General features: G+C 36.4%; 1 protein-coding gene across 7 annotated transcripts in view; it reads right to left on the bottom strand.

The window, feature by feature from the left end:
- Positions 1 to 27,500, bottom strand: part of Tpst (tyrosylprotein sulfotransferase) — a 329,702-nt gene that overhangs the window by 51,571 nt on the left and 250,631 nt on the right. The window contains exon 2 of one of the 7 annotated variants that reach the window (XM_067100842.1): positions 19,907 to 20,052. The exons of 4 other annotated variants lie outside the window; for them this stretch is intronic. Coding sequence is in view for 2 of the 3 variants with exons in the window: in XM_067100833.1 (XP_066956934.1) it covers positions 7,879 to 8,134 (256 nt within the window). In the remaining variant the exon portion in view is untranslated. Of the gene's footprint in view, positions 1 to 7,878; positions 8,150 to 14,901; positions 15,328 to 19,906; positions 20,053 to 27,500 lie in introns of those variants that run through there. 2 more of the 7 variants (XM_067100838.1, XM_067100833.1) reach the window with 2 other exon arrangements.

The following is a 27,500-nucleotide window of genomic DNA, read 5'->3' as shown; positions in this document are numbered from 1 at the left end:
ACTTGGAGCAAACAACTCGTTACACTTGCAAACAAAACGCCCTCCTTCCCTCTCCCCAACAGACCTGGACCTTTAAGAAATTAAGGTGACACAGGACTGGTCAGTCGCCTGTATGTGTGTGTGTGTGTGTGTGTGTGTGTGTGTGTGTGTGTGTGTGTGTGAGAGAGAGAGAGAGAGAGAGAGAGAGAGAGAGAGAGAGAGAGAGAGAGAGAGCAACAAACTGGAACCTTTACGATATTAAGGGGACACAGGACTGGCCAACTATGTTAGAGAAAGAAAGACTTGAAACTCTGCAATGAGAGAGAGAGAGAGAGAGAGAGAGAGAGAGAGAGAGAGAGAGAGAGAGAGAGAGAGGGCTCTGCGTAACTGCTAACCCATCAAATTCATACATTATATCATACATCAAGCTGCTAGTAAGCGCATTACATCGCTTGATATTTGTGCGTTTATTTTCGTCCCTTTGTTTGCTTTTTTTTTTACGTATGTCAGCTTGTTTTCCAAGTTAGTAAACGGTCTTTAATAAGGTTCGTTTTACAACGTTAAAATTCATAATAAATAGTTTAACCTGGCAACTGGGATAACAATCTTGACTCTTAAGAGGCTGCATTGCAGGATTTGTTCTTAAGAAAAATATTAATCTCCTTTAATAAATCATAACTTGAAAATTTAACGACTGGATAAACTGAAAGTGTTAAAGATCTGGCAAAAGGTCTTTGTGAATTTCTTTCCAGTATTTATTATTTATTGTCGGTTGTAAGTGAACGAAACCAAAATGTCTAGTTGTAACAGTTGTGCATTTTCTGCATTCTGGGATGGAGTTAGGCGGGATATTCATCAAATACCCTTAGGTTACACAAGTGGGCATTTCGAAGACTAATTAATAATATTACTGGAAGGTGGCGATCTTTTTGGATAGATCGCAACGCTCAGACAATGGGGTTTAATCTGTTATAATTTGATCAATCAAGCATCAGTCTTCCAAAGAGCCTCTGCCATTCCCTAAAGGACGTGGGTTTTCGAGACAGTAGCAAATCAATTACGGCCATTCAAGGAAATGAAGAAATCCTGATAAAACATCCAAAGCTACGGGTACTGTGAGCGACATAAATCAAACTCGCAAGACTGTTTCCATATGAAATACGTTACAGCTGCCAGCAATGTAAAAATAACGAAAAAAAAAAACCCTGTTGACACGCCTCTGCTTAGGCATGAATACGCTGAAACCTTTTGAAATAGGTTACCTACTGGGTGAAGTGGGAGCCTAAAGGGGATATTTGATTTTCGTTTACCGAACAGAAAGCTGGTGGAATGTGAAAGAGCACCGCTGCAATAGAGAAAAGGGGGACCTTTTCTGTAGAGGATTGCGTGCACAAGCCTTGTAATAATTACACGAGAATGTTCGGACACCAATTTCACATTTCAAACACTAACGCGGATACGAGGTAACTAAGCTGGTAACTACGAGGTGTAATCAAATGTGGTTTGAATATCAAGGCTGAGAACGGCTTACCAATAGCGCTGTTAGAAGAGCAATATTCTCTCTTTCTCTCTTGTATAAAGTATTCATGATGAGTTCAGTGACGTGGTGGCGCTGTTAGGACTAAGATTTATCTTGCTCTGGTTGTCATAAAAACAACTGTCCCGTTAACTCTGATTCCCTCACTTTCTTTCCACGGCCTCAAGTGTTAATCAGCGACGTAATAATATTGTCAAGTTTAATTCTCTCTCTCTCTCTCTCTCTCTCTCTCTCTCTCTCTCTCTCTCTCTCTCGGGGTGTGGGATGGACGCATCAAATCCATAAAGGTCAAACGGACCGAAATAAACCCAGCGAGGCAGATTCACACGAGGAAGAAGGAAAAAAGGTGTCGCGTCCACTGCCACGATTTTCAATGCATTTCCATTCCCATTTCAGGTCCCATTCCCGTTACAGACAAGCGAATAGAGGAAAGGAACCGCCGCGGAAAGGGACCGCTGGAAAGAGGAACTGAATCAGGGCCCAAAAAATGGAAAAACCTATTTTTTTTTTCAACCGAGATGCCAGCTATCTTTAAAGTCTAAAGCTGCCGATTCTTTGCTTGACTTCAATTTGCCATGTGCCAGTATCGATGCAATGAAAAAGTACAGAGGAAAAGCGCATCCCACAGTTTAAGAAAAACTTCCGTCAGTATATCTATAAAACGGTACCGGTAAATTATATATATATATATATATATATATATATATATATATATATATATATAATAAATATATATATATATATAAATATATATATATATATATATATATATATATATATATATATATATATATATATATATATATAAATATATATATATATACACACATATATACACATATAGATATGACAATCAAGCTCGACGCTTAGTTTATTTTTTCCATTACATTCGCTTATTCATTCAGTTCTAGATGGTACTGGCATACACAAAGACACACACGCACACACACTCATGCACATATGCACTTGCGCTCATGCACACACACGTGTATATGTGTGTGTGTGCGTGTGTGCGTGTATACACAAGTGTGTCTAGGAGCAACATGAGTGAAAAAATATACATGAAATAGAAAAGGACCCAATAACACGATTATTATTAGTATTATTATTATTATTATTATAATATTATTATTATTATTATTATTATTATTATTATTATTATTATTATTATTCAGAAAGTGCAAATAAGAAAGTTTCCCCAGATCTGACTCACCATATAATATTCAAAAAGACAGAACAAACAAAACAAAAAGCCAAGACTAACGGAAAACAAAAACAAAAGAAAAAAGAAAACCAAACACAAACGATAATGCCACAAAAAGCGAGAAATGGACAAGGCGCTTTGGCGAGTCATAACAGCTTTCTCTCCCGTCGCATATACCTTAGTTGAACACGACCTCTTGCTTTCAACAGGTGGGTCTGTCTACAGACTCTGTTCCGAAATAGCAACTACTTAGGAGAGTAAGGGAGAATTATAACTAACGCAATTATTATTATTATTATTATTATTATTATTATTATTATTATTATTATTATTATTATTATTATTAATTAATTATTTCATTAGATGAAACCTATTCATATGGAACAAGCACACAGGGGCCACTGACTTGAATTTCAAGCTTCCAAAGAATGTTGGTTTCAACCTCCCACCGCAGACCCCACACTGCAGCAGTAACTGATCATGATACAGAGCCAGTGGTTCTTCATCGCCCCGGGGAAGACGCAACACTAACCACTATACCAGCAAAACGACATTACCTAAAATAATACCAAAGACACTAACACTATAAGCACATTAACACTGTAAGCACAATCAACACCAACAATATGACGACATCAGAAATGCAAAGCACTTGCGCTCAAATTCTCTCGCTGTTTGACGTCGACCCGTTTGCCTTAACATTGCACTTGATTTCTGTTATTTGTTCAGCTGACCACCTCTTACTTTCGTACCTGGTTCTGGCTCGGTTACTTACTCAGCTGTTTCAGTGTAATACTCGTCAGTCATAATTTTCTTGTTTAGTTTAATAAATGCTTCATTGTTTCTTTACTTATTCATTTGGCCGTCTTCTTCCATGACACACTTCCTCTCTCATCCCAATCAGCATCTGATCTTCCTTGTTTTCGAGCACTTTGCCCAACAGGTATCACTTTCCCTTAATTATTTATTTGTTCATAACACCTACTCCCTGATTAGTCATGTTCTCTTGCTTAATATAATTTCGTTGAGGAATCCTTTTTAATTACTGATAGTCTCTTCAATTTCTCTTACTGAATGATCTTGCTTGTTTCCCATTCCTGAGCCTGGGTTAATTTCTCCCGCTGGTTTCATGATCAACCTCGCTTCCAACGCTAAGAGAGACAATAGGCCTTGGTGAAATTCCAAATGCGTCTCTCTGTGTTTAATTTCTCGAAAACATCAATCCTTCAAAATTATTTCTTTCTCGTCTTCCCTTTCCCAGTATCCCAATGGCCTCAGATACAAAACCCACTCTACTCCATTTGCAAGTCTTATGCAGCTAAAGGCTTTTTTTTTATATACGGTTACTCTTTTAAGAGCAAATTGTACCTTGCTGTGTCAAAATTTCGTTTCTTTAGTCTCTTTGACTGGAATTCTCTTGTCACAAGCAGTTTTCTTATAATTTCCTCCACTGATTGAATTTCTTGTTAGAGTTTATATTCTTGTGATTTCCGCGGCGTTAATCATTCTTGACTCTTCAAATATATAGAACTCTTACTCGCTGATCTCTCTGAAGCGACTTCTCAGAATCTCAACACCTTCCCACGTAACCAAGACTTAAGACCCAGCTCTCCTCGCTTCTTCAAGCATTATTTCCTGCAGGACACGTGTGCAAGACTCTGCTAAAAAGAATGACTTTTATTTGCATGCGAGAGTTCATGTTCCGCTCGTTAGCCAATTCTTTTCCATCTAGACGTCTTCCTTTCCCCCAGCGGATGGCTTCTCAACATTCACTTCTCTTGGAGAGTTCTTTTTTTCTTTTTGAAGAAGAATGAGGACTTCTCAATGTTGTCGTTCTTTTTATGTAATATTGAAATATTCAATTACCCGAGCTTTATTTGTGGAGTAAAATTGCGACCTCTTATATTTTTCCTTTTAAATATAAGATTCTCTCTCTCTCTCTCTCTCTCTCTCTCTCTCTCTCTCTCTCTCTCTCTCTCTCTCTCAAAATGAACAACAACGTTCTCCACAGAATCAGGCAAAGCTCTTGCATGCAACTCTACAAGTTCACGTTGTGTACATGTATACTGTGGATGCTGCACAAACTCAGACCAACTGCATGCTATAAAAATACATAAAATATATAAAAAGGAGTTAAAATTACAGCAGAAAGTCCAACCAGATCTACCGTTTACTAGCAAGAATGAAAAATAAATTCACAATCCTCATTACCAGACCTCCTATATATTATGATAAACACTACATACAAAAGTTTACCAAGCCACCTATGAGTCGATATTCAGATCGAGGAAGATGTAAGGAGGAATCCCAAAAAAGGAAACAAAAATTTATTCTTTACCTTAAAGGAGAGAGAGAGAGAGAGAGAGAGAGAGAGAGAGAGAGAGAGAGAGAGAGAGAGAGAGAGAGAGAGCCTGCATTCGTTCAACGACGTCCTAAAGACGATAAAGATGACGTCAACGATTGCATGTACGACAACTGGAAACGTTAATGAGAGTTAACAAAGCAAAATATTTCCCCACTCCTAACCCATCATTCTTTCCTTCTTACAAATTAAAGATCCTCAGCCTTTACTGCCTTTATCTCAACAAATGTATATATACATACACACACACACATATATATATACACAGTATATACATATAAATATATATATATAATATATATATATATATATATATATATATTATATATATATATATATATATATTAACACATACATACATATATATATATACACATATATATTTCTAGCGAGACAGCGAGGGGCAGGAGGGCAGTTAAAGGACTCCCTGTTTAAACGTGGCTGCCAGTCATGAACTGTGTCCTTTGTCGCACCGCATCTGATTTTTCTGTGGGAAACAAAATTTCAAAAAGAAACTCATGATTCACGACACACAATGGCTCACTGAAACTAACGTCGTTAAATAACTGATTATAGGGTTTGCATGAGGAGGGTGGATACGTCATGTCTCCCGGTACCCTCCCAATCCCCTCCCTACCCCGCTAAACCCGGGGCGGACAAACAGGTTTGCATGAGGAGGGGGGGTGGATGTGCCTGCTCCCTACCCTCCTGATCCTCTTACCTAACCTGCCCCAACTTCAAGTGGACAAACAGGTTTGGTAGGAGGTGGGTGGCTGTGCCATGTCTCCCCTACAATCCCCACCCCTACCTACCCCCGCCCCCAGCCTTGGAGAGCAAAACAAGAAAGATCCAATTGGCTTTTATTACAGAGTAGATATATAGATATATAATACTACACACACACACACACACACACACACACACACACACACATATATATATATATGAGTATATATATATATATATATATATATATATATATATATATACATATACACACACACAAACATTACATAAAGGGATCCCTACCAACAACAATAAAAGGAGGGCAATTCCATTAACATTCATGACGTGTACCTGCCAGGTTTCTGTTTGTAATAATACACGGGATTATCCCAAAGGAGTATTGATGTGCTGCAACACTGACAGAATCTGTAGACTCTACTCGTGTATTTCCAGTTGATCTATACTCGTAAATAACTTCTTTGCATCTGAAATACATTTTGGGATCACTTTTAGAAATAATTTCGTTTCAGATTCACATTAAAAAGTTGGGATTGAATCCATGACAGAACGGAGAATAGCTTTAGAAATAAATTGTTTCATTTGAAAATACGAGGACGAAAACCAGCACATCTACTCATCTACTATGAAAAGGCTGTTACCGAATCTCTACAGTTGTTCTTAGAAGAAACTGAATTTTTCGATGCATGATCGATGCAAAACAACTTCATGAATTACATTCCAATCTGATAAATATAAAACATTCAACACATTATTATTCTTAAATAAAGAGCAATGTTGGTGGAATGATGATTTAAAGTAAATGTGTGTTTGTATCTTTATATATATATATATATATATATATATATATATATATATATATATATGTATATATATGTGTGTGTGTGTGTGTATATATATATATATAATATATATATGTATATATATATATATATATATATATATATATATATATATTATATATATATATATATATATATATATATATATATATATATATATATATATCATTCTTCCCATACGCCTTTTCCCCTTTCAAGAAGGTTTCTCAGCAAGTCGCAAGGGGTGAGGTTGCCAGCCTTACTCCCTTTTTCTTAACCCACGCGTGCTCTGGTATCCATTAACAGCTGGGTGGAATGGCGGGCAGTAAGCCGGGAACAATCCAGGGACTTAGCAAATGTGAGCTGAACGCTGCATCACTCAACTTCGGCGCTTACTTGTCTGACTGCGCATTCCAAAGATGGGCGGTGGGGGCGCAACGCCCATACGCAAAATATTAATTTCAAGAAAAATGAATAAAAACAGAACCCATCGTGCAAAACATTCCGTGAAAACAGCCGAGAGGAAACGACGGTGAGTGACGTCTTCTCCAGGAATACGTGCGCTTATTGCCGAGCCACTTGGAACCATTATTACAAAAGGGCTGAATCATAGGGTAACCCTCTGAAGCTTCAGTTAGATCATGAATCACCGATTGGCGTACCGCTGCGCTAATACTCACAACTGCGTAGGAATTTCTGGCTGGGATTCTACCAGCGATTGAATTCGTAACTGTGAAAATATGAGTTGACGGTTCCCAGCCAAATTTACGATAAATCAATATTGCTATTTTTTTCACAGGGACCGACGGAATAGACTAGTCTAATGCCTTCATCTCAACCAAGTCTGACGGAAATTAGTCAAGGATGGAGGAAAAAAAAAGTGACGTCTTAATAACGAGAAAATTTATGCAGTGCTATTTCATCTGTAGATGAATTACATCAGCAATTCTCTTCATAACATCAAAGCAAAAAATTCTCCCCATCGCCTTTCAACTTTGATCAGTAGGGTTTACAACACTGAGTAATTCTGTGCATAACCAATACTAATAACATATGCTAACTGACTAATTCTATGCATAACCAATATTAATAACATATGCTAAATGACTAATTCTATGCATAACCAATACTAATGTAGGCTAGCATACAAGTTTACGTTTATCTCTGATGTCTTTACCACTCCGATTAGCTAACCAAATGGTTCTCGGAAACCCAGATATCACATGTGTACCTTCTTCTTGACGTAATTTCGACGAGTGAGCAGAAATGAGGAATAATTCATCTTGATGTAGAACAAGCACAGTTCTCTCCTCGCGCCAAATGAACAGGCCATTCTCAATATTTATAACTAACCCAGATTTAGGCTTCACAGTACCACTCGTGTCCTCTAGAGCCTCTAGAGTTGGAACAGAGCCTTCTTCTGCTACATGAACTCTTGAACGTGAAGCCTGAACCATGAGCCACCGCAGGATATGACGTTTCGTCATCCTTCTTATCTGTCGACATATAACCTAATTGTCGGGTTGGCTCATATAAGAATGATGCAAGTTCTTGGATTTACAACTATACTTTTCTCGGTCTCACACAAGATGGTAAGGATGAATGACTTCCTTAGAGAAATGCGTCCTACACACACAAAACTATTTCCGATAACTCCTTCGTTATATTAATTAGATAAGAGTAATAACATTACTACAGTAAAAGAGGGACAAAAATACCAATAAATGACAGTAATGCAGTAACAGACGGACAAAAATACTAACACTTTCTATGAAATGAGAAGCTGCTCGTAATGTGTACTCTACAACAAGATACCTACAAATAAAATGAGCGTGAAACTGAAATGCCAATTTAAAACAGGTTTATGGAATGCCTTCAGGATTTTGATCACGTTTAAAAGCAGGAAATCTGAAGAACTAAGCAGAACAATCGGGAGAACAAGCATTTTCAGATCACATATGTCTCAAGACGTACACCAGACCCTAGCGGGGTATCCAATCAACCCCTCAATTTGAATTCGCATGTAAAACAACTTCCAACATGAGAAGCTAGGATCTACAAACATTCACGAATCGCTAACCTTAAGGTTTAAGGCTATAAAGACTTTCGAGTTACCATCAATATTCCCTACACACAACATCCATATCTATATGGATGCATCGCGAATCCTGATGGAAGACGCTACACTGTAGGGGTCCCTAATGAATCACCTGATACCTTACTATTGGCTTCGTCCGATCCGACCTTTCTTCCTACGTGAGACGGCATGAATAATCTAAACGCTTCAGGATGCAGGAGTGCACATGTGGCAGATATTCTTTTATTCAGTGTTATCTCGATACAGGCGCCTTTCTCGTATTTCTACGCTCTGCTTTTACAAAACGAGTGGAAGAAGTATGTGTGTATATATATATACATATATATGTATATATATACTGCATATATACATGTATATATATATGTATATATACATATATACTTTGTAAGTTATATATATATATATATATATATATATATATATATATATATATATATATATACATATATATATATGTATATATGTGTGTATATATATATATATATGTTATATATATGTATATATATAAATAAGTAAATATATATATATATATATATATATATATATATATATATATATATTATATATATATATATATAATAATTGTCATTTTAAGAGGGCATTGTGGTTAGGCTATTACAATTACAATAATACACATTATATATATATATATATATATATATATATATATATATATATATATATATATATATATATATATATATACATGTGTATGACTATACATACGTGTCTGTGTTTGTGTTCATATTAAAATACAGAGATGCAAGGGTTTTGGGTTGAGATGTAGCAAAAGTACTGTATTAAACCAAAGGAGAGAAGAGATTGATTGCAAATATGTATGAGAGGGATCAACTTCCTATTGGAACAAATTTTTTTAAGCTAAGGAAGTGACCGGACACGGGAGAACCTTCATTCAACAGACGGTGAATATGCAGTGACCGCAATCTCGTTTTATTTCAAAACCACCATTCATAATTCCCGAACCCTCTAATCTTGAATTAAATCTCGCACATTCCATCGAGCCATCACAGCTGTGTCAGTCCCTCCATTAAATTAAATAAAAAGAAAATTACAGATAAAGAAACGGATTTCATGAGCCAGAACCCCCAGAAGTGTCGTAAAAGAGGACACCTGCGTGGCGAGTCATTAAAATGGCCTAATTGGTCTAAATGACTTACTGGAAAAGTAAGCAGACAGATAATTGATGGAGATGATGAAACAAACTAACCAGGGCATTTAAAACACGGTTGGATATATCCGGTGAGAGTTATGTGTTGGGAAGCACACGATTACAAATCACGTGCGCAGTACGACCACGATAAATTAAAGGAATTTATCGCTTGTTATACAGTATGTATGTAAGTGTATGTATGTGTATGTGTATGTATATGTGTGTATATATATATATATATATATATATATATATATATAATGTATGTATATATACATGTACATTATATATATATATATATATATATATATATATATATATATATATATATAATATATATATATATATATATATATATATATATATATATATATATATATATACACATACATAAATACTTTACATACCTACTGTAATCTACATGCGATAAATTCTTTTGCACACATGTTCGTACGAATGGTTTGTAATCGTGTGCCTTCAACACACGTGTCCTATTACCGGATATATCCAGCCATTGGATTTTTAAATATCCTGGTTAATTTGTTTCATCATCTCCATCAATTACCACCACAAGCCCAAATGCATTCAGTGAGAGGGGTGGTGTCATTAAACTCTGGGTGGACCGGTGGAAGGCAGGCCAGGAGCGATCCATGGACCTAACCAACATGGACCAAGCGCTATCCACCTCAAGCAAGGTGCCCACTTTGGATTGACAGATAGAATTTAGAATTTAAGCCAAAGGCCAAACACTGGGACCTATGATGTTATTCAGCGCTGAAACGGAAATTGAGAGTAAAAGGTCTGAAAGGTGTAGCAGGGCAGGAGGAATACCTGGCAGATGCAATGTGAAACAATTGTTAGGAGAGGGTTGAGGAAAGTACGGTGGAAGAAAGACAATATAAAAGGAGGTACAGTAAAAGGAATATGAAAGGGGTTGCAGCCTGGGGCCGAAGGGATACTGCAAAGAACCCTAAGTAATGCCTACAGTACACCATATGAAGTGCACTGACGGCATTACCCCGACCCCCCACCTCCGGGAGCTCACTTTTGAGAGAGCGTTCGTCAACACTTCAAAGGTAAATTCAATAAAACGATAACGATCTTATATTTCTTTCCCCGGCAATAAAAGCAAAATCAAACAAAAACTTCAAAAGGGCCAAATAAAAGTGGCCGTTTGAAGCAATAAAGGTTCGCAACAGCGAAGCAAGCGTGAGCAACCTCGGTGTTATTCATCACAATTAGCCTGACAGAAAAGCGCCGAATATGTCGGCAGTTACAAGAGAGAGAGAGAGAGAGAGAGAGAGAGAGAGAGAGAGAGAGAGAGAGAGAGAGAGAGAGAATTTCAAGCTTAGGTATATATTTCAATAACAAGAAAGAATATGATCTTTAATAGCACACTAACAACGGTTTTATAACGAGAGAGAGAGAGAGAGAGAGAGAGAGAGAGAGAGAGAGAGAGTTTTTAAGCATAGAAAAATATTTCAATGACCAAGAAAGGAAATTATTTTCAAAGAGAAACAAGGGTTTTATAACAACGAGAGAGAGAGAGAGAGAGAGAGAGAGAGAGAGAGAGAGAGAGAGAGAGAGAGAGAGAGAGAGAGAGAAAGAATTAAAAACACCCTAAATATGAACCTGTGTGAAATTGTTTGTATTTATCGAATCAATGAGGTATTGAAAGTTCATTCAATAATCATTATTACACTTCACCAGTATATTTTCAACTTATTCTAGGGCAATGACAGGTACATCGTGACATGACCATCTCTTGGACATTCCATTAACAATAATAACAATAACAAAAAATAAAAATGGTAATAATTACAATATTAAATGACGAAACAAATAAGGATAAAAATGTGACGACGATCAACATTCTAACAATAATTCTTGAAACGAAACAACATAAGAACAACGAAAAACGATGACACATCTTAACCGTCCCCCTTTCCAGAAATAGGGACATTTTCTGCCATAAAAAAAATCAATTAATTCATCTGATTTAAAGAGATCACGTTAGCATAAGTAAAATCAACACTTTAATTACCAAATTAATTAATGAGGCCCGAAAATAGGGCACTTGATGAGACCCGTGAATCACGAGTTATCAATAGTCAAGTTTTTATTAGATGGCGGCTTTCTTTATTTGGTTGTTGTGTATATTTTACTAACGTTCCTTGGGTGGGGACTTATCCTCTAGCCACTTTATTTTTTATACCACCGGTAGGGGGACACTATAATTATTATTATTATTATTATTATTATTATTATTATTATTATTATTATTATTATTATTCAAAAGATGAGCCCTACTCATTTGGAACAATCGCACGGGGGCCATTATTGATTTGAAATTCAAGCTCCCAAACAATAGGGTGTTCATTAGAAAGAAGTAACAGAAGGTGGAGGGAAATACAGAAGAGATCACATATTAAAAGAGAAAAAATAAATGACGAAATTAATACATAAATAGATAAAAATGTAATTAAATTATTAAAAGCAAGGAGAATTGTATTAGGGAAGCACTGTATTGCATCTTCGCTTCAACTTTTGAAGTTCCAGCTGTACGACATCCTAATAATAATAATAATAATAATAATAATAATAATAATAATAATGACAAAGACAAAGACAAACTTCCTCTTTGAGGATGTGAGAATATTAATACATCAACCCCTGACGGTGATGTCTGTTTTTTATCTGCTTTTATTTAACTTGAAGTCTGACTGTCTGAACTTTAACTCAATTTTCGACCTGTTCCCTTCGTCCGATGGACTAAAATTTAAATTTTGCATGGCTACTCAATCCCGGTGACAATACAACCTTACATGATCAGTAGGTCACCTCTGGTGACCCTAAAGTGACCTCTCCCAGTATCTCAGGATTTGTATGAAACTCTTAGGATTTTTCATACCTTCTTTGACTCGGTAGACTACGTGAATAACTCTACGGATTTTTCACACTTCCTTTGGCTCGATAGGATACCAACGTTCAATTTTTTTAGCTATAATCATGAATCGGTAACAATTTCTGTCAAAACTAAAAAGTATTAAATAAAACATTAAAAAAAATTCAAACACGCTTTTATTAAAGAGCATTAAAAAGTAAAATATAATGTTTTTGATACACACCAGGATTTTCTTAAAATTAATCATGTCTACAAAAATAAAAAAAGTGGGCGCCAAACACGGAAGGAAATGTAACAAGAAATAAAACAAAATAATTTCTTTTCTTGTAGCTTTTCCTTCCGCTTGGCGTCACACTTTTATTTTTGTAGACATGATTAACTGTAAGAAAATCCTGGTGAGTCTCAAACAATAATTTTTACTTTTTAGTGCATTTTAGATATATTTTTATATTTTTTTTATAAGAGACAAAATTACGATACTCGAATTAATGTAGATTTTTGTTACTGTGCTATTTTATGCTCCTCGGAGCGTGATTCAACGGGATTCAAAACGCTGGCAAGATAGGCTACAGGACATGCGCATACATTACACAACAAAAATGTAAACAAAATCAACAACGCTAGTACAACAGGAACACAGGAATAAAAAAAACAGAAAATTTACATACAGATAAAGGATGACAATAAAAATACACATTATTCTAGCTCCCTCTGCTCAAAAGTATGCGAGAAATATATTGCATATACAATGTGCCATGCTACAAGTTAACAAGCATGAATACGCAAACACACATAAGACTGAGAGTGTAACAAATGTTTCATATCAGATGTAAATTCGTGTAGAGATTGTTGTACGATACACAAATACACGCACACAACAGCTGATTGTATAAAAGGGCACATCTTACAAAACACACATACACACGCTAATATAACACACAAAAACATAAATAAACATCCCCCAGCCTCCATCCTGCGTTCTTATAATATTTCCTTCAGAAGCACTCTCTGGAAATAAAGTCTACCCCTGTCTTTCTCAAGTGTCATTACTTCTCCCCTGTCTGTTATCTACGGCAGTCTCGGGTTCAAAAACGTTTATTTGAGGCAGAAGCATTTTTCGGAATCGTAGCAGAATAAAGGATCAAATGCGTAAATGCCAGTTTCCATTACCAGAACCTCTCTTCATCTTCTTACTTTTTTATTTTTAGAAATGGACGGCCTTGAGAGAGAGAGAGAGAGAGAGAGAAAGAGAGAGAGAGATGCGGTATTTCATTTCTATACATAAACATGCTACAGAAGTATAGGAAGAGGACACAAATAACTCTGGAAATAGTGCCTGCAAGACAGAGGTGCGTGGAGCAGTTTTTTGAAGGTGGTGGTTCCGACGAGCTGCTAACGAGCAATCTGAGCAAGCACATAAAGCTGTGGTTGTTTTCTCTAAAAGGGCTTCATCCTTGCAGTTAATACATAAATATTCGAGTAAAATGCCTAGTTGCTGATATTTACACACACACACACACACACAGGCCACACACACACATACATATATATATATTATATATATATATATATATATATATGAGTATATATATATATATATATATATATATATATATATATATATATATACACTGTATATATAAATATAGTGTGTGTGTGTCTATAATAACTAACTGTACATAAACATAAATAAAATGTAAAGTGTAATCAACACAAAGCGCGCTAACTGTATACATAAACAATATAGTCTAGGCCTATATAATATAAGCAGAATGAATGACACAATCAAAAGACGAAATAGACAGCAATTGACAATCAAAACCGCAACCAATGGATATAAACATTAACTCATAAATAAGAAAAACTAATTGATATAAATATTAACTCATATATCTAAAAATAACTGAAAGAAAAAGAAACGTTATATAAAAGTTCCTGAAATATTAAAAAAAATATAAATTCTACTCAATTATCCAACTTCAACTCCTGAGACATCAAACAGTCGTGAAAACACTTACATAAAAATAAAAGAATACAAGGCAATGAGACTGTGAAAACAAACGAAAGCAATGAAACGTACAATACTGGTACCGGTACATCATTTTGAACTCGTGGTCGTTGGTCGAGTATAAGGAAATTTCACTACTGGTTTTACAACACAAGTTCTTCTTTTGCCATCAAGTGCCTGTTTTTCTTACAAGTGATGTGAATGAGTTCCGGATTCCCTCCTCTTGCTCTTCTTCCCTTCCTGTTTAGTTATGACTTCGGATACTGATTTGAGACTCTTTTCGTCGGTATCGTTATCTGGTTCCCAACTTCCTTCAGACACCTACCGTCAGAACCGCCTGACTTCAGGAAATGTTTAAAACTGTCCTCGATCTCTAAACTGACATCTGATCCTGACAACTAATGATGGAAATGTGTCTGACTGCAGACACTTGCCTCTGACACCTGACGATTAATGAGACACCCTGGACGAAATGACTTCAGAGCGATTACTGAGGAGCGAGTGACGGGCGGCCGCCGCTGCTTAAGTGGAATGAGAATAATTACCAGGCATTTCGCATGTCACTCTCCCTCCCTCTACCAACACCTTCCTCATCCCCGGCAATAACACGATCTTGCGTTCCCGGTGTAGTTCATAGGAAGCCGTAGGAATGGCAGTCCGATAACTTAATAATATTACCATCATAAGAAAAATACTATTGAGAAAAATAGAGAAGCCTTTGAAAAGTGGATTGAGATTATCCCGGAAAAGGATCTACGGGGAAAACTTCGAATTGTGCGAGGTTAATTACAAAGAGACAATCGTAAGCAAACTTGAGTGATGGACAAATCAGAACCTAAAATCTCCCCTTAGATTATTGCTACACAAATACTTTTTGTGTACTTAACATCGACAACGAACAAACTTGGTACATGTTATTTTGTTATTCAAGTAATACACAATTACACCCCAATACACACACACACACACACACACACACACATATTATATATATATATATATATATATATATATATATATATATATATATATATATATAAATATATATATATATATATATATATATATATATATATATATATATACATATATAAAAAAGACGCTTCCCTAATAGAGGTTGCTCCAGAGGAAAAAACAACAACAGAACGGTCACTACAACATTCATACTTTTCATTTGCTGAATCGAAAACAAACATGCAGTAAAACTTGAGCGATTTTAGCGGCTTCATGCACCTACACATGACCGTGTCAGGAGCTCAATCACCAACTTACATTAATCAATCTCTCCACATGACCGAACCATCTCAAAATATCTTGACCTATTTTTTGACCCCCGTTAGCCTTTTTATCATTTGTACGTACCCCGGTTTCTAGCTAATAAATTCTTCTTACATAGCAAATGCTACAGAAACAGTTTAGCTCAACAGCTTCATATTTTTTTCTTTCGTTCCCACTTAACATCTGCATTTCACTTCAAAAAGGAGAGTTGGCTCAGGAATCCGTTCACATATTTCAACGGACACTTCAAGAGGCTTCCTAAGTATAATGCTTCACCTATTTTGTGACTTCCCATCCTGCCATTATCACTTTCTATTTACACCGAAAATAATTAATGAAACCAACAGCTTCTATTCTTCCACCATCCATGAAAAGTCATTGTTCATCTTAGTTTTCATTACCTCCTTGACCTCGCTCTTGCTAACATTCGCTCCAACTTTCTCCTCTTGCAAACACTTACAAGTTCATTTTACAATTTCTGTGATTTCTCTTCGTCATCCCAAATGAGCACTGTAACATATCTGCAGACAGCAACCGTTCTACACTATTCACGACACATTTCCCTGTCCCACAACTTTCCACCTACATCCACTGTCCCTTCCCTGGCTTCCCACATCACTCTTTCCATAAAGATATTCAACGGCCATGGAAACGAAACACCCTCGTCTCGATCCGGAGTTTACACTAGACCAGTCCCTCTCCCTCCTACATATGCAACATGCTTCACAGACGTGATTAAACTTTTAAACGTTCTCGGCCACTTTTCTTCTATACCATACATCCTCAACACTACACTGCCTCCCAGTCATCTCTATCATGAGCTTTTTCTAGGTCCATACATGCAAAATACAACGTTTTCCCTTTATTTTCAAATTTCTCATATAAATGAATCCTAACAAACACTTGATCTGCACACCCCCCTCTGCTCTCTAAACCTCCACCGATCTTTCCTTAAAAAGTACTTCTGTCATATTTACACAAATACATACACGTATACATACATACATACAATAAAAGAACATCTCACCACTATATAAGTATACGTATAAAAGTTTATATTAACTGCAAATACGAACACATACAGTACACGATGAGATTACGACAAGGAAACTACTTTCTTTACCCTATGAAGCCATTTTTCTTCCTGAGTATACACTCCGAACTGTCCATACAAACTCATAAACACACACAATATGCAACGCTTGGTGTGTGACATGCCATATACCAACAAAGCAACAAATATGATACAACACGCCTGCATGACAAAACAGAGTGCAATTTGTCCGTCTATCGTGACATGACGAAAAACAAACCGCTCGGAGGCTTTGTCTGGGCCGCTAAGAGTTTTAAAATGCTCGACGTCGCGTCTGGTTTCCTCCGAAAAGTCCCCGACTTTGGTCCTAAAATTCGAGCGGCTTCTTTTATTCCGGACAGGGCGTGCACGGCTTGATTTTGCAAGGGCCAATCTTTCTGTTCATATCTGTTGGAATTAATCTGTAATGCACAATCGGACGAGGAAACAATGAGGACGAAACTTGAGTATGGATAAAAAGGACAGATAGGTGCAGTCACCTGTGACAAATAAATATTACAAACGAGAAGGCTTGGTCACTCGCTCACTCTATGGACTTTTGGAGCCTTATTGTGAACAAAATAGAGAGAGACGATCCTGTAACACTCAAGCTAAAATGATGGTACAACACGAATGGAAAAAAAAAATTGGGGACAAGAATAAAAAAAAATGTACCCTCGTCTATGCGAAAATAAAAGAAAGAGTTCAAGCAACGAGGCAACAAGCACAAAAATGCAGCAGAATAGAAACGCTAATTAATTATGAAAACGGAAACAGGGTGCAGAAAAACACGAGAAAAATAAAAATAAAATGGGAAACCATACCATAAACGAGGGGAAACGGCAATGTAAAGAAAACATCACAAAAGGTAAAGGAAAAAGTGAAAACCCCAAAAGCGAACAGGAAACACACAATATATATATACGGAAAAAAAGACTCTTCGGCGTCGAAACAAAAACGAATAAAAGAGATAAGACAATAGGGAGAGAAAAATAGGCAAACATAAAAAAAGAGGGGGGGGGGGACCTGCCGCTTGCCTCCATTCGCGAAAGAGAGAGAGAGTTATTTTCGGAATACGTGCCATCTGGGACAAAACCTCAGTTAGAGTTCATAAAAGGCTTCTGGTCTGTTTACTAAACGCTCTTCAAGTGCCACTCTCGTACTCGACGACTTAACTCACGAAGGGGGAATGCGAATGACACACACACACACACACACACACAAATATACATAAACCACGCACCCAATAACGTAAATGCACGCGCACATATCATTTAAAATTACTGATGATTCACCATTAATTATTTTGGGGTTAATGTTCTCAGTCTATCATTAGATATTTAACGACAAAATAATCTTTATATATATATATATATATATATATATATATATATATATAGTGTATATATATATTTATATATTAATATTACACGAAATATTGATTAATACAAAAACATTTAATGCACACACGCATATAACTGGTAATCCTGTACCAACCTACGAGCATATGTTCGAAAAACCTACACACGAATGATCGGAAAATACAAAGGTAGAAAAAACTAAACAAAATGTCAACGCTAAGGACGCTCCCTATGACATGTAATCAACGAGCCCATCACCATATACAGGTATCATAACATGCAAATGAGGTCTGGATCACTTTCTCTTTCTACATGACCGATAATGTTAATAAAAAAAAAAAATTAATGTATGACATTAACAGGACATCGATACTGTGAGATTTATATCCTACATTTGGGTTGTTTTTTATGATAATCGCACACATTTTTGGCAGAGGATTTTTTGGGATGAGGTTGCTAGCCGATGCCTTTCACTCAATAATTAACGAAGGAATTATGAGTCAGCGGCACAGTGACCACACCGGATGTTCCTAAACTTTTCTGTTCTGAGGACCATCAGTCAAACGATTGATTGATTGATTACGATTGCTAAAACTGGCGTCACAACATTCAGTACAACGACTGGTTTCCAATAAGTACAAAAATACAAAATTATTTTACATTTTACACTGGTGAAGAGACGAACACAGGCAATTAAGCCGAGTCTAGAAATAATAAGGGCAAGATTCCCCTAATAAGGAGCACATCACGCAACACGACATCCAAGTCAACGTAACACTGCACATTAATGCAGTGACGTCAAAGCCCAAGGCTAACATCGTCTAATCTAACATACTGGTAAGAACACACGAAGGAATATTGAAGGGAATAACTCCAAATGCACCATGCAAATTATCAAACATTACCAATGTCACTTCGTGTAAAATAATCTACAAACCCAATTTACTTTACACTGCGGCATCTCGATCCTGGAGGGGACAGCACCAACTTCAAGTCTCGTCCTTGAAATATCGATTGTAACTCCGCTGATCTGAGCAGTGAATTATGCATCTAGTGCTTAGTATACTGAGGTGGGTAAAAGTGGCGAAGACCATATGGAATATAAAGGAAAGGAATGAAAACTTACGCCAAACGTCAAGCACTGGGACCTATGAGGACATTCAGCGCTAAATGGGAAACTGAGAGCGAGCAAGTTTTAAAGGTGTGACAAGAGAAAAACCTCGCAGTTGCACAATGCAACAATTATTTGGAGATGGTGGAAAGATGAAAAAAAAAGACAATATGAACGGAGGTACAGTAAAAGGAATGAAAGAGGTTGCAGCTAGGGCCCGAAGGAAGGCTGCAAAGAACATAAAGTAATACCTACAGCGAACCGTGTGAGGTGCACTGACGGCACTACTCCTCTACGGGAGCGAAGAACGTATGGTCAGCAGCTTCCATCACAGAGATGTCTAGTCTGAAGTATTCCCAGTACCGGAACGGACAAGCAAATGTTCTCATCTGGCCTCAAACCTAAAACAGTAAGGACAAGAGAAGTGGTACTTAACCCCTCAACAAGTACAGACCTGCCCCTCCAATTACTTTGCGTCAAAAGAGCCTCCAAGAAAAAACTCCACTCATATAAATGAAACAATGACTAGCTGGTGGAATTCAAAGATCACTCATTTCTGCGGAGTATACTGTGTGGGAAGAGGCGACTCATTGTTATTCATTTTGCTATTACATATTTATCCGACAATCTCTAACAGCTCCAGTTTTGTAAGCATGGGTGACGTTAATAATAATAATAATAATAATAATAATAATACTAATAATAATAATAATAATAATAATAATAATAATAATAATAATAACTTTTCAAGAAATACAATACAGAAGAGAGAAGAGGTCGGGTCAACAACGATGTCTATGTTGTTTCCCTTACTAGGAAAAACAACTCAAACCGTGTGTTAAATTACCATAAGCATAAATAAAATAATTAAACATATATAAAATCTTTTCGTGATTATAATTCGATGGCACAACTATATATCGCAATTTCATCCGACAATAAAGGGCTGAATCCATCTGACAGATAACTATAACTTTACCTTACTGCCAGATTTCGCCCAAGCACGGGCTAGCGTAGCGTCCCGGCATAAATAAGCAAGCGAATGTCCGCATACAAAATAAGCTGGAGCTTGGAAGTAGACGAAGTGCCTCGATGTTAGCGCGCTTTCTTCAGGGTAATACTATATCCACTATTTTAAACTATAACTTGTTATAGGAAAAAGACGTAGTATATTAGTTATTACGCTAGGCATGTGTTACGAGCTGATGACTTTTTCCTCCTTTTCACTGATACACACAAGATGTTAGTAGTGGTAGCGTTGGAATGAGAGCGTCTTTACAACGTATACCAAAATTTAAATGACAACTTGTCTCGTCCGGAGAGCGAAATCCCTGGGACGGCTCTCCGTGTGAATGAAGCCGCTCAACAGACGGGCGAGTAGCGTCTTGACCTAAGCCAAAATACTTGACACTTCTAAACCCCTACTCATTAACTCTCACTCACCCACGAACGATTATCTGACCCTTCTAGGTAAAAAGAGACATACAAATTACAGGTGACGCAACCTGCCGAACACCTGTTGGACACCACCTGCACATTCACATTTCCGACGAGCCACTACAGACATCGCTTTAGGAAGCAGCGAACAATCAGGATAATTGAAATGACGTGTCCTTCTGTCAAAGACTTAAGAGGATAAACTGAGTAAGTACAGTCAACTGGGCCACATGTAAGTCACACACTTGCAAAGCAATGTATATCACATTAAGTTCTTAGTCATGACTTCACTGGATCTTGGGCAAACAAAGGGGAAACAAAGGATTCCAATATTAAACGTGAAAGGCTTTTTTTCGAATTGAACGTTTAAGAAAAATCATGCGATAAGTTTTTTTCTACTCGCTACCATCCTTATCACGACAATGTGAATACAGAACAGTAAAACCTAACAACAGTAGGGAACCTCGTACGTGACTTCCTGAACAAGCTTCCGCTGGAAAAAAAAATGCCACGTGTCAAAACAGCGAGAAACAGAGATAATAAACTATTGCAAAGTAAGAGAGAAAACTAAATAAATAAATAAATAAATAAATAAATAAACAACAGAGCTGCATATTACAGCACACTTACGTACACGAAGATAATTCTGAAATGAATAAATAAGTAAGAATCAAATACAAACTAAAATGACAGCAAACAGCAGCTCGACACCGAATACAAAATACTAACCACACAAGCATTGGCACGAGGTGCGCACGTAACGCTCGATAAACAGATAAACAAATACAAACCACATCCCAGGGTCATTGATTTCTTATTAAGGGAACCACGACCTTCTTGGAAAAAATTAGCCAACACTTGAAGTGTAAAAGAACATCTCCACGAAAATTAGAAGGACGGGTCTCAAGTCCCGTAAGCTTTAGAAATTATTATTATTATTATTATTATTATTATTATTATTATTATTATTATTATTATTATTATTATTATTATTCACAGTGAAAAAATTAATATAAAAAGCAAGATAAGGAAAACTAGTTATAAATACATCACACAATATACAGGAAGCGTAAGACACCGTGCGAGAGATGAACAATGCAGTATGTGTAGGTGAGTTCGACACGCTGTTGGTGAGCCTTCCGTGAAGGCGTATGAAGCAGATAGTTACGCGAATTAATTTTAAGAGAAGCAATTTTTGTCTACAGGGAGTTCATTCACTGATCAACAGTGCAAGTGTGAATGTGGCAGACATCACTGTCCTTATTTTTCTTGGAAGCCATCCCCTGATAGTGAAAGTTATATATACAAAATGTAAAAATTGTGTACATATATATGTGTATAAATATATAAGTATGTGTGCGTATAGTAAGCAAAAACGTCATTAGATAGGTTCATATATGTATGTGTGTATGTATACTGTGTATATATATATGTGTATATATATATATATATATATATATATATATATATATATATATATATAATCTCAGTAATTACAAACGTCCTTTAATATTTTGCTTACCTCGAAATAATATATTATATATATGTTGAAGGAATTTTTAGCTGATAATAAGTTCAACTAAAACATTCCCCTTCGGTAAAATATATATGAAAATATATTATTTCCGAGGTAGAGCGAATTGGATATTGAAGGACGTTAGAAGCATTGATTGTATATGAATCACGGTGATGTGGATAAAAGTCATATATATATATATATATATATATATATATATATATATATATATATATATATATATATATATATATATATATGGCATATCACAATTAACTTTCAATTAATCTGGAACATTAATCGTAATTTCTTTTGATCTTAAATTTGTACTAATGGTTATATATCAACCTTACGTGAATCTGTACATCTACAATGCAAAAAAAAAAAATATTTAACTTGGTGTCGGGTAAGCCGTTCATTTAGGCAGTAAAGAATATATCTCTGAGCAAATATAAAACGTAGAGAAATACATACAATATACAGTGAAAAGGTCTGCATAACAGACACCGTTCCTCCACCGGAACTCGTGTCAGTCTTCCATTGTGCAGGCTTATTCTAACAAGTTCATGAGAGAGAGAGAGAGAGAGAGAGAGAGAGAGAGAGAGAGAGAGAGAGAGAGAGAGAGAGAGACTGACGCCATGCACGTCAATGTCCATCTAAATCATACATATTTCAATCGCCGCAACATTTCATTTCTTTACTACGTTATTACATTACTACTCCCCCAAGCCCCACGGCAACATCCACCACAATAATACGTCATGACAAGTCTGACGCGCTGGACATACGGCATATTTCGGACACTTCCTTCCTCCGAACATAGCATGCGAGAAGCCGAGAAGTATACATAATTACTGTAAATTACCAAAAACTTTGTCGAGAGAAATTCTTAGGAGAAAACGAGAAATAACGAAAAAGCCCATAATTTTTCCGGCTGTGAGGTAACGGCATGAATTCCGTTTACGCTACATTCTAGAACAATTTTCGCCGAGTTGGCATCACTGCAAAGGGCCGACCACTTCACTCTTCCACAACACATTATCAGCTAGCTGGCGGCAGCCGGCGCTTCGGAGAGACTGGGAGCAATCTGCCTCACCAACACATTACGGATAACAATACCATTCACAGCCTCACGTCATCTTCATTCACAATTCAAGAGAACCCTTGGCATGAGATGATTGCTTTCAGATCGTGCCGTGAAAGTTATTCACGCTCTCGGGACAAATCGCTGTTGTGCTGAAGGTCACGGAACCTTCAGACTCGAATTGCACCGGTCAATGACATTCTAAGAATGCAAGATAGTGTTAATATAATTTGAATAACAAAATAAAGGAGAGCAAGCTATTACAGCAGTCAGAAATAACTACTACTATCCATTCAATAAAGGGGAGAAAAATTTTAAAGAAGAAAATCTACACGGTTATGCTTTAAATATAACCCTTGCATTTCCTCATTCATATAAGTCAATGGATCCTGTGTGTGTGTGTGTGTGTGTGTGTGTGTGTGTGTGTGTGTGTGTGTGTGTGTGTAAAAAAAGAGAGAGAGAGAGAGAGAGAGAGAGAGAGAGAGAGAGAGAGAGAGAGAGAGACGTTATTGTCCAGTAATAATACAACTTGTACTATACGTACTATAAATAAGATCATGCCTAAAATGTACTGGCCCATATCGGGGCAGGAGTGACATAGTCATGATCTGTCACAGCCTAGAATGTCCTTGAAAGCCACTGTAGAGTCGCAATTGGAGGTAAAAATGGGTATGGAGATAGCAACCATCCCAAAAAAACTAGTTGATAATCTGAAGAATAACATTACCTGGAGACACCCCCAACTTAGAAGGAAAGGAGTAAACACACTGTCTCTAAATAAGTATATATATATATATATATATATATATATATATATATATATATATATATATATATATATATATATATATAATCCCCGAATGCACATATCTCACTGCATACACATAAACACCAAAAGCTACCTAACACTCTGCAAAGATAACGTCCTACGCACACACGCACACAGATTTAATAAAAAGGCATTGCCGTCCCGTAACGGTAGACTCAAAGCGGCGGTAAAAATCAATTTCGTCCGATTGACAAACAGTTATCGGTCTCTGCTGGTCCTCTTGCGCTCTTGTAAACCACGTATATGACACCATCAAAAGGTTTGTTCAATGAAGGGATAGTTGATACTCGGGCCAGGTGTAAACAACTTGCAGTGTAATAGAATGGCTATAAAGGCCACCCCTATTCATTGCTCTATCTCTCTACTTTTACACCTATTTAATACAGGGATACTAGTATGCTAATTAATTTATTTAAATACACACACACACATATAGATATATACATGTATATACATACATATATTATAAATGTATATATACATACATACATGTATGTATGTGTACATATATAATTAATATATATATATATATATATATATATATATATATATATATATATATATATATATATATATATATATCATATATTATATATATACACAAATATATATATATACTTATATACAAATGTAAAGTTACAGAGTAAAGGTGAATTTCGCTTTCGCTCTCTCCACTTCCGCCCCGTGGAAAGCGTCACACGGCCTTGGCATTTTCGAGCCAGGTCAGGTCACAACGATCGTGTCATCTCGCCTAGCTCTTCCTGGGCTTGTGACCTTTACCAGAGACCTTAGGAGAAAACAGTACCTGTTGGAAGAGGGGAAGGGTCGATCCAATTTCTAATGGAATTGTATCAACAATTTTATTTACATACAAAACATAAACAGATTTGAAGGGCTTCATTATTAAGGATTTCTTTACGTACGTGTACATTATCGAGCTTAAACGTACACACACACACACAAACACATATATACTAATATGTATATACATATATATACATATACAATTTCCAAATAATTTAACAGAATAATGAATGTGCAATGCTGATATGTGTCACAACGAGTAACAGAGACTAAAAGTAACATAAAAAAGCACTCATACATATATGGCATGCTTAAAGTTTACTTGTATAGGAGTGTATGTAAAAGAGAGAGAGAGAGAGAGAGAGAGAGAGAGAGAGAGAGAGAGAGAGAGAGAGAGACTACCCCTGCTATAATGATCAAGCTTTAGGCAATCCTTTGCAGAAGCGGCATGGATGATGAGGAAACCCACACACACAAAACGGGTGACGTTGGCCGCCGTGGATGATACTGAGCACTCGTACGTGAATGGGTGAAGGGGGAGGGGGGGCCTGAGGTTATTACGGGGTCCCCGTGGCCCTAGAGATGGGATGTAGCCCAGGGGACCCACCCGACCCCTTCCAGCTGATCTTGATTTTAAATATGGGTCAGTACGTACGGAGCCGAGTGCTCTTCACATAGACAAATATTAGCTCTGCCTTTTCGTATGTAAATAGAGAGAGAACTTTGTAAACGTTTGAAGAGGATCTCTCTCTCTCTCTCTCTCTCTCTCTCTCTCTCTCTCTATATCTCTCTCTCTCTCTCAGTACACACACTATATATATATATATATATATATATATATATATATATATATATATATATATATATATATATATATATATAAAATACATATATATATAAACTGTGTATATGTATATATGTATATGTTTATGAGAGAGAGAGAGAGAGAGAGAGAGAGAGAGAGAAGACAATGCTTATAAACTTAACCCATTTATCATATAAAATATTCAAAACATAAAGAATATGACTTTAAAAAAACAATAGACATTACTATCATTGACAGCAGATAAGGGAAGGGCTCTTATAAGGTTTGATTCAATATGGGTTCATAGCCAAGTGTTATTCATAGACGTGAGTTTTAACCTTTTTTGGCCTTTTTAATGTGAGTACATGTATAGACGTAGGCAGAATGAATGAAAATATAAATTTAGAATGAATGAAAATATATACATATAAGAGAGAGAGAGAGAGAGAGAGAGAGAGAGAGAGAGACCAACGTATATACACTGTATCTATTTCTAGCCTAAATTAACATCTTTTTATGAGGGTCAACCTTGATAAGGCTCTTCTACGTGATTAGATAAAAACGACATGGATACTCGATTTTTTTCCCTCCCTTGCATCTCACAAATTCTAAATATACCTATGGCTGCGGAATTAAACTTACTTTTTTTAAATATTATAATTATTATTACTATTAGTAGTAGTAGTAATAGTATAATAGCAGTCGTAGGAATTTATGCCACCATCTGTGGCTGGCCGCCTTGTGATCTCGTGTCACATTACTTTGCGAAAGGATAACGCCATGTAACCAAACCTCTGGCAGAGCTTGAAAACCAAATCTTGGGGAATCCGCCATTTTCTTCCTCGATCCAATAAACAGAATGGATCTCTCTCTCTCTCTCTCTCTCTCTCTCTCTCTCTCTCTCTCTCTCTGATGAAAACGTAAGGCGCCGAGTGAGAGAATGGAAGAGGTAAGAAAACAAAGTTTGAGAACAGCATTTAACTTCTAATGTGGACTTTCTCGGAAAGCCACTTGAAATACTCAGAAGTCTAAGCAATTATACGGACTTTGTACACACTTAACACACACTATTAACTTTGTGCAGTGTACTGTACACAAAACAGTGCTAGCACATTCATTACACACACACAAACATATAACATATATATATATATATATATATATATATATATATATATATATATATATATATATATATATATATATATATATTTTCTGACTCACGTCGAATCAAGGTCTCTCAGGTGGAAAGCAAGGCGTTATCCACTGGGTACACAAGTCTAAAAGTTGGAACCTGAGCGCAATTGCACAAAAGAATTACCTGGAGCAAGCTAACTGCTTAGACACTCAGCGAGTTTTTTCTCAACTTGACTC

The sequence above is a fragment of the Macrobrachium rosenbergii genome, chromosome 56 (genome assembly GCF_040412425.1).
Source record: "Macrobrachium rosenbergii isolate ZJJX-2024 chromosome 56, ASM4041242v1, whole genome shotgun sequence".
In the NCBI taxonomy this organism is placed as follows: Eukaryota; Metazoa; Arthropoda; class Malacostraca; order Decapoda; family Palaemonidae; genus Macrobrachium; species Macrobrachium rosenbergii.
Note: the sequence above shows the minus strand (reverse complement) of the source record. Positions and strands in the feature narration are given on the sequence as shown.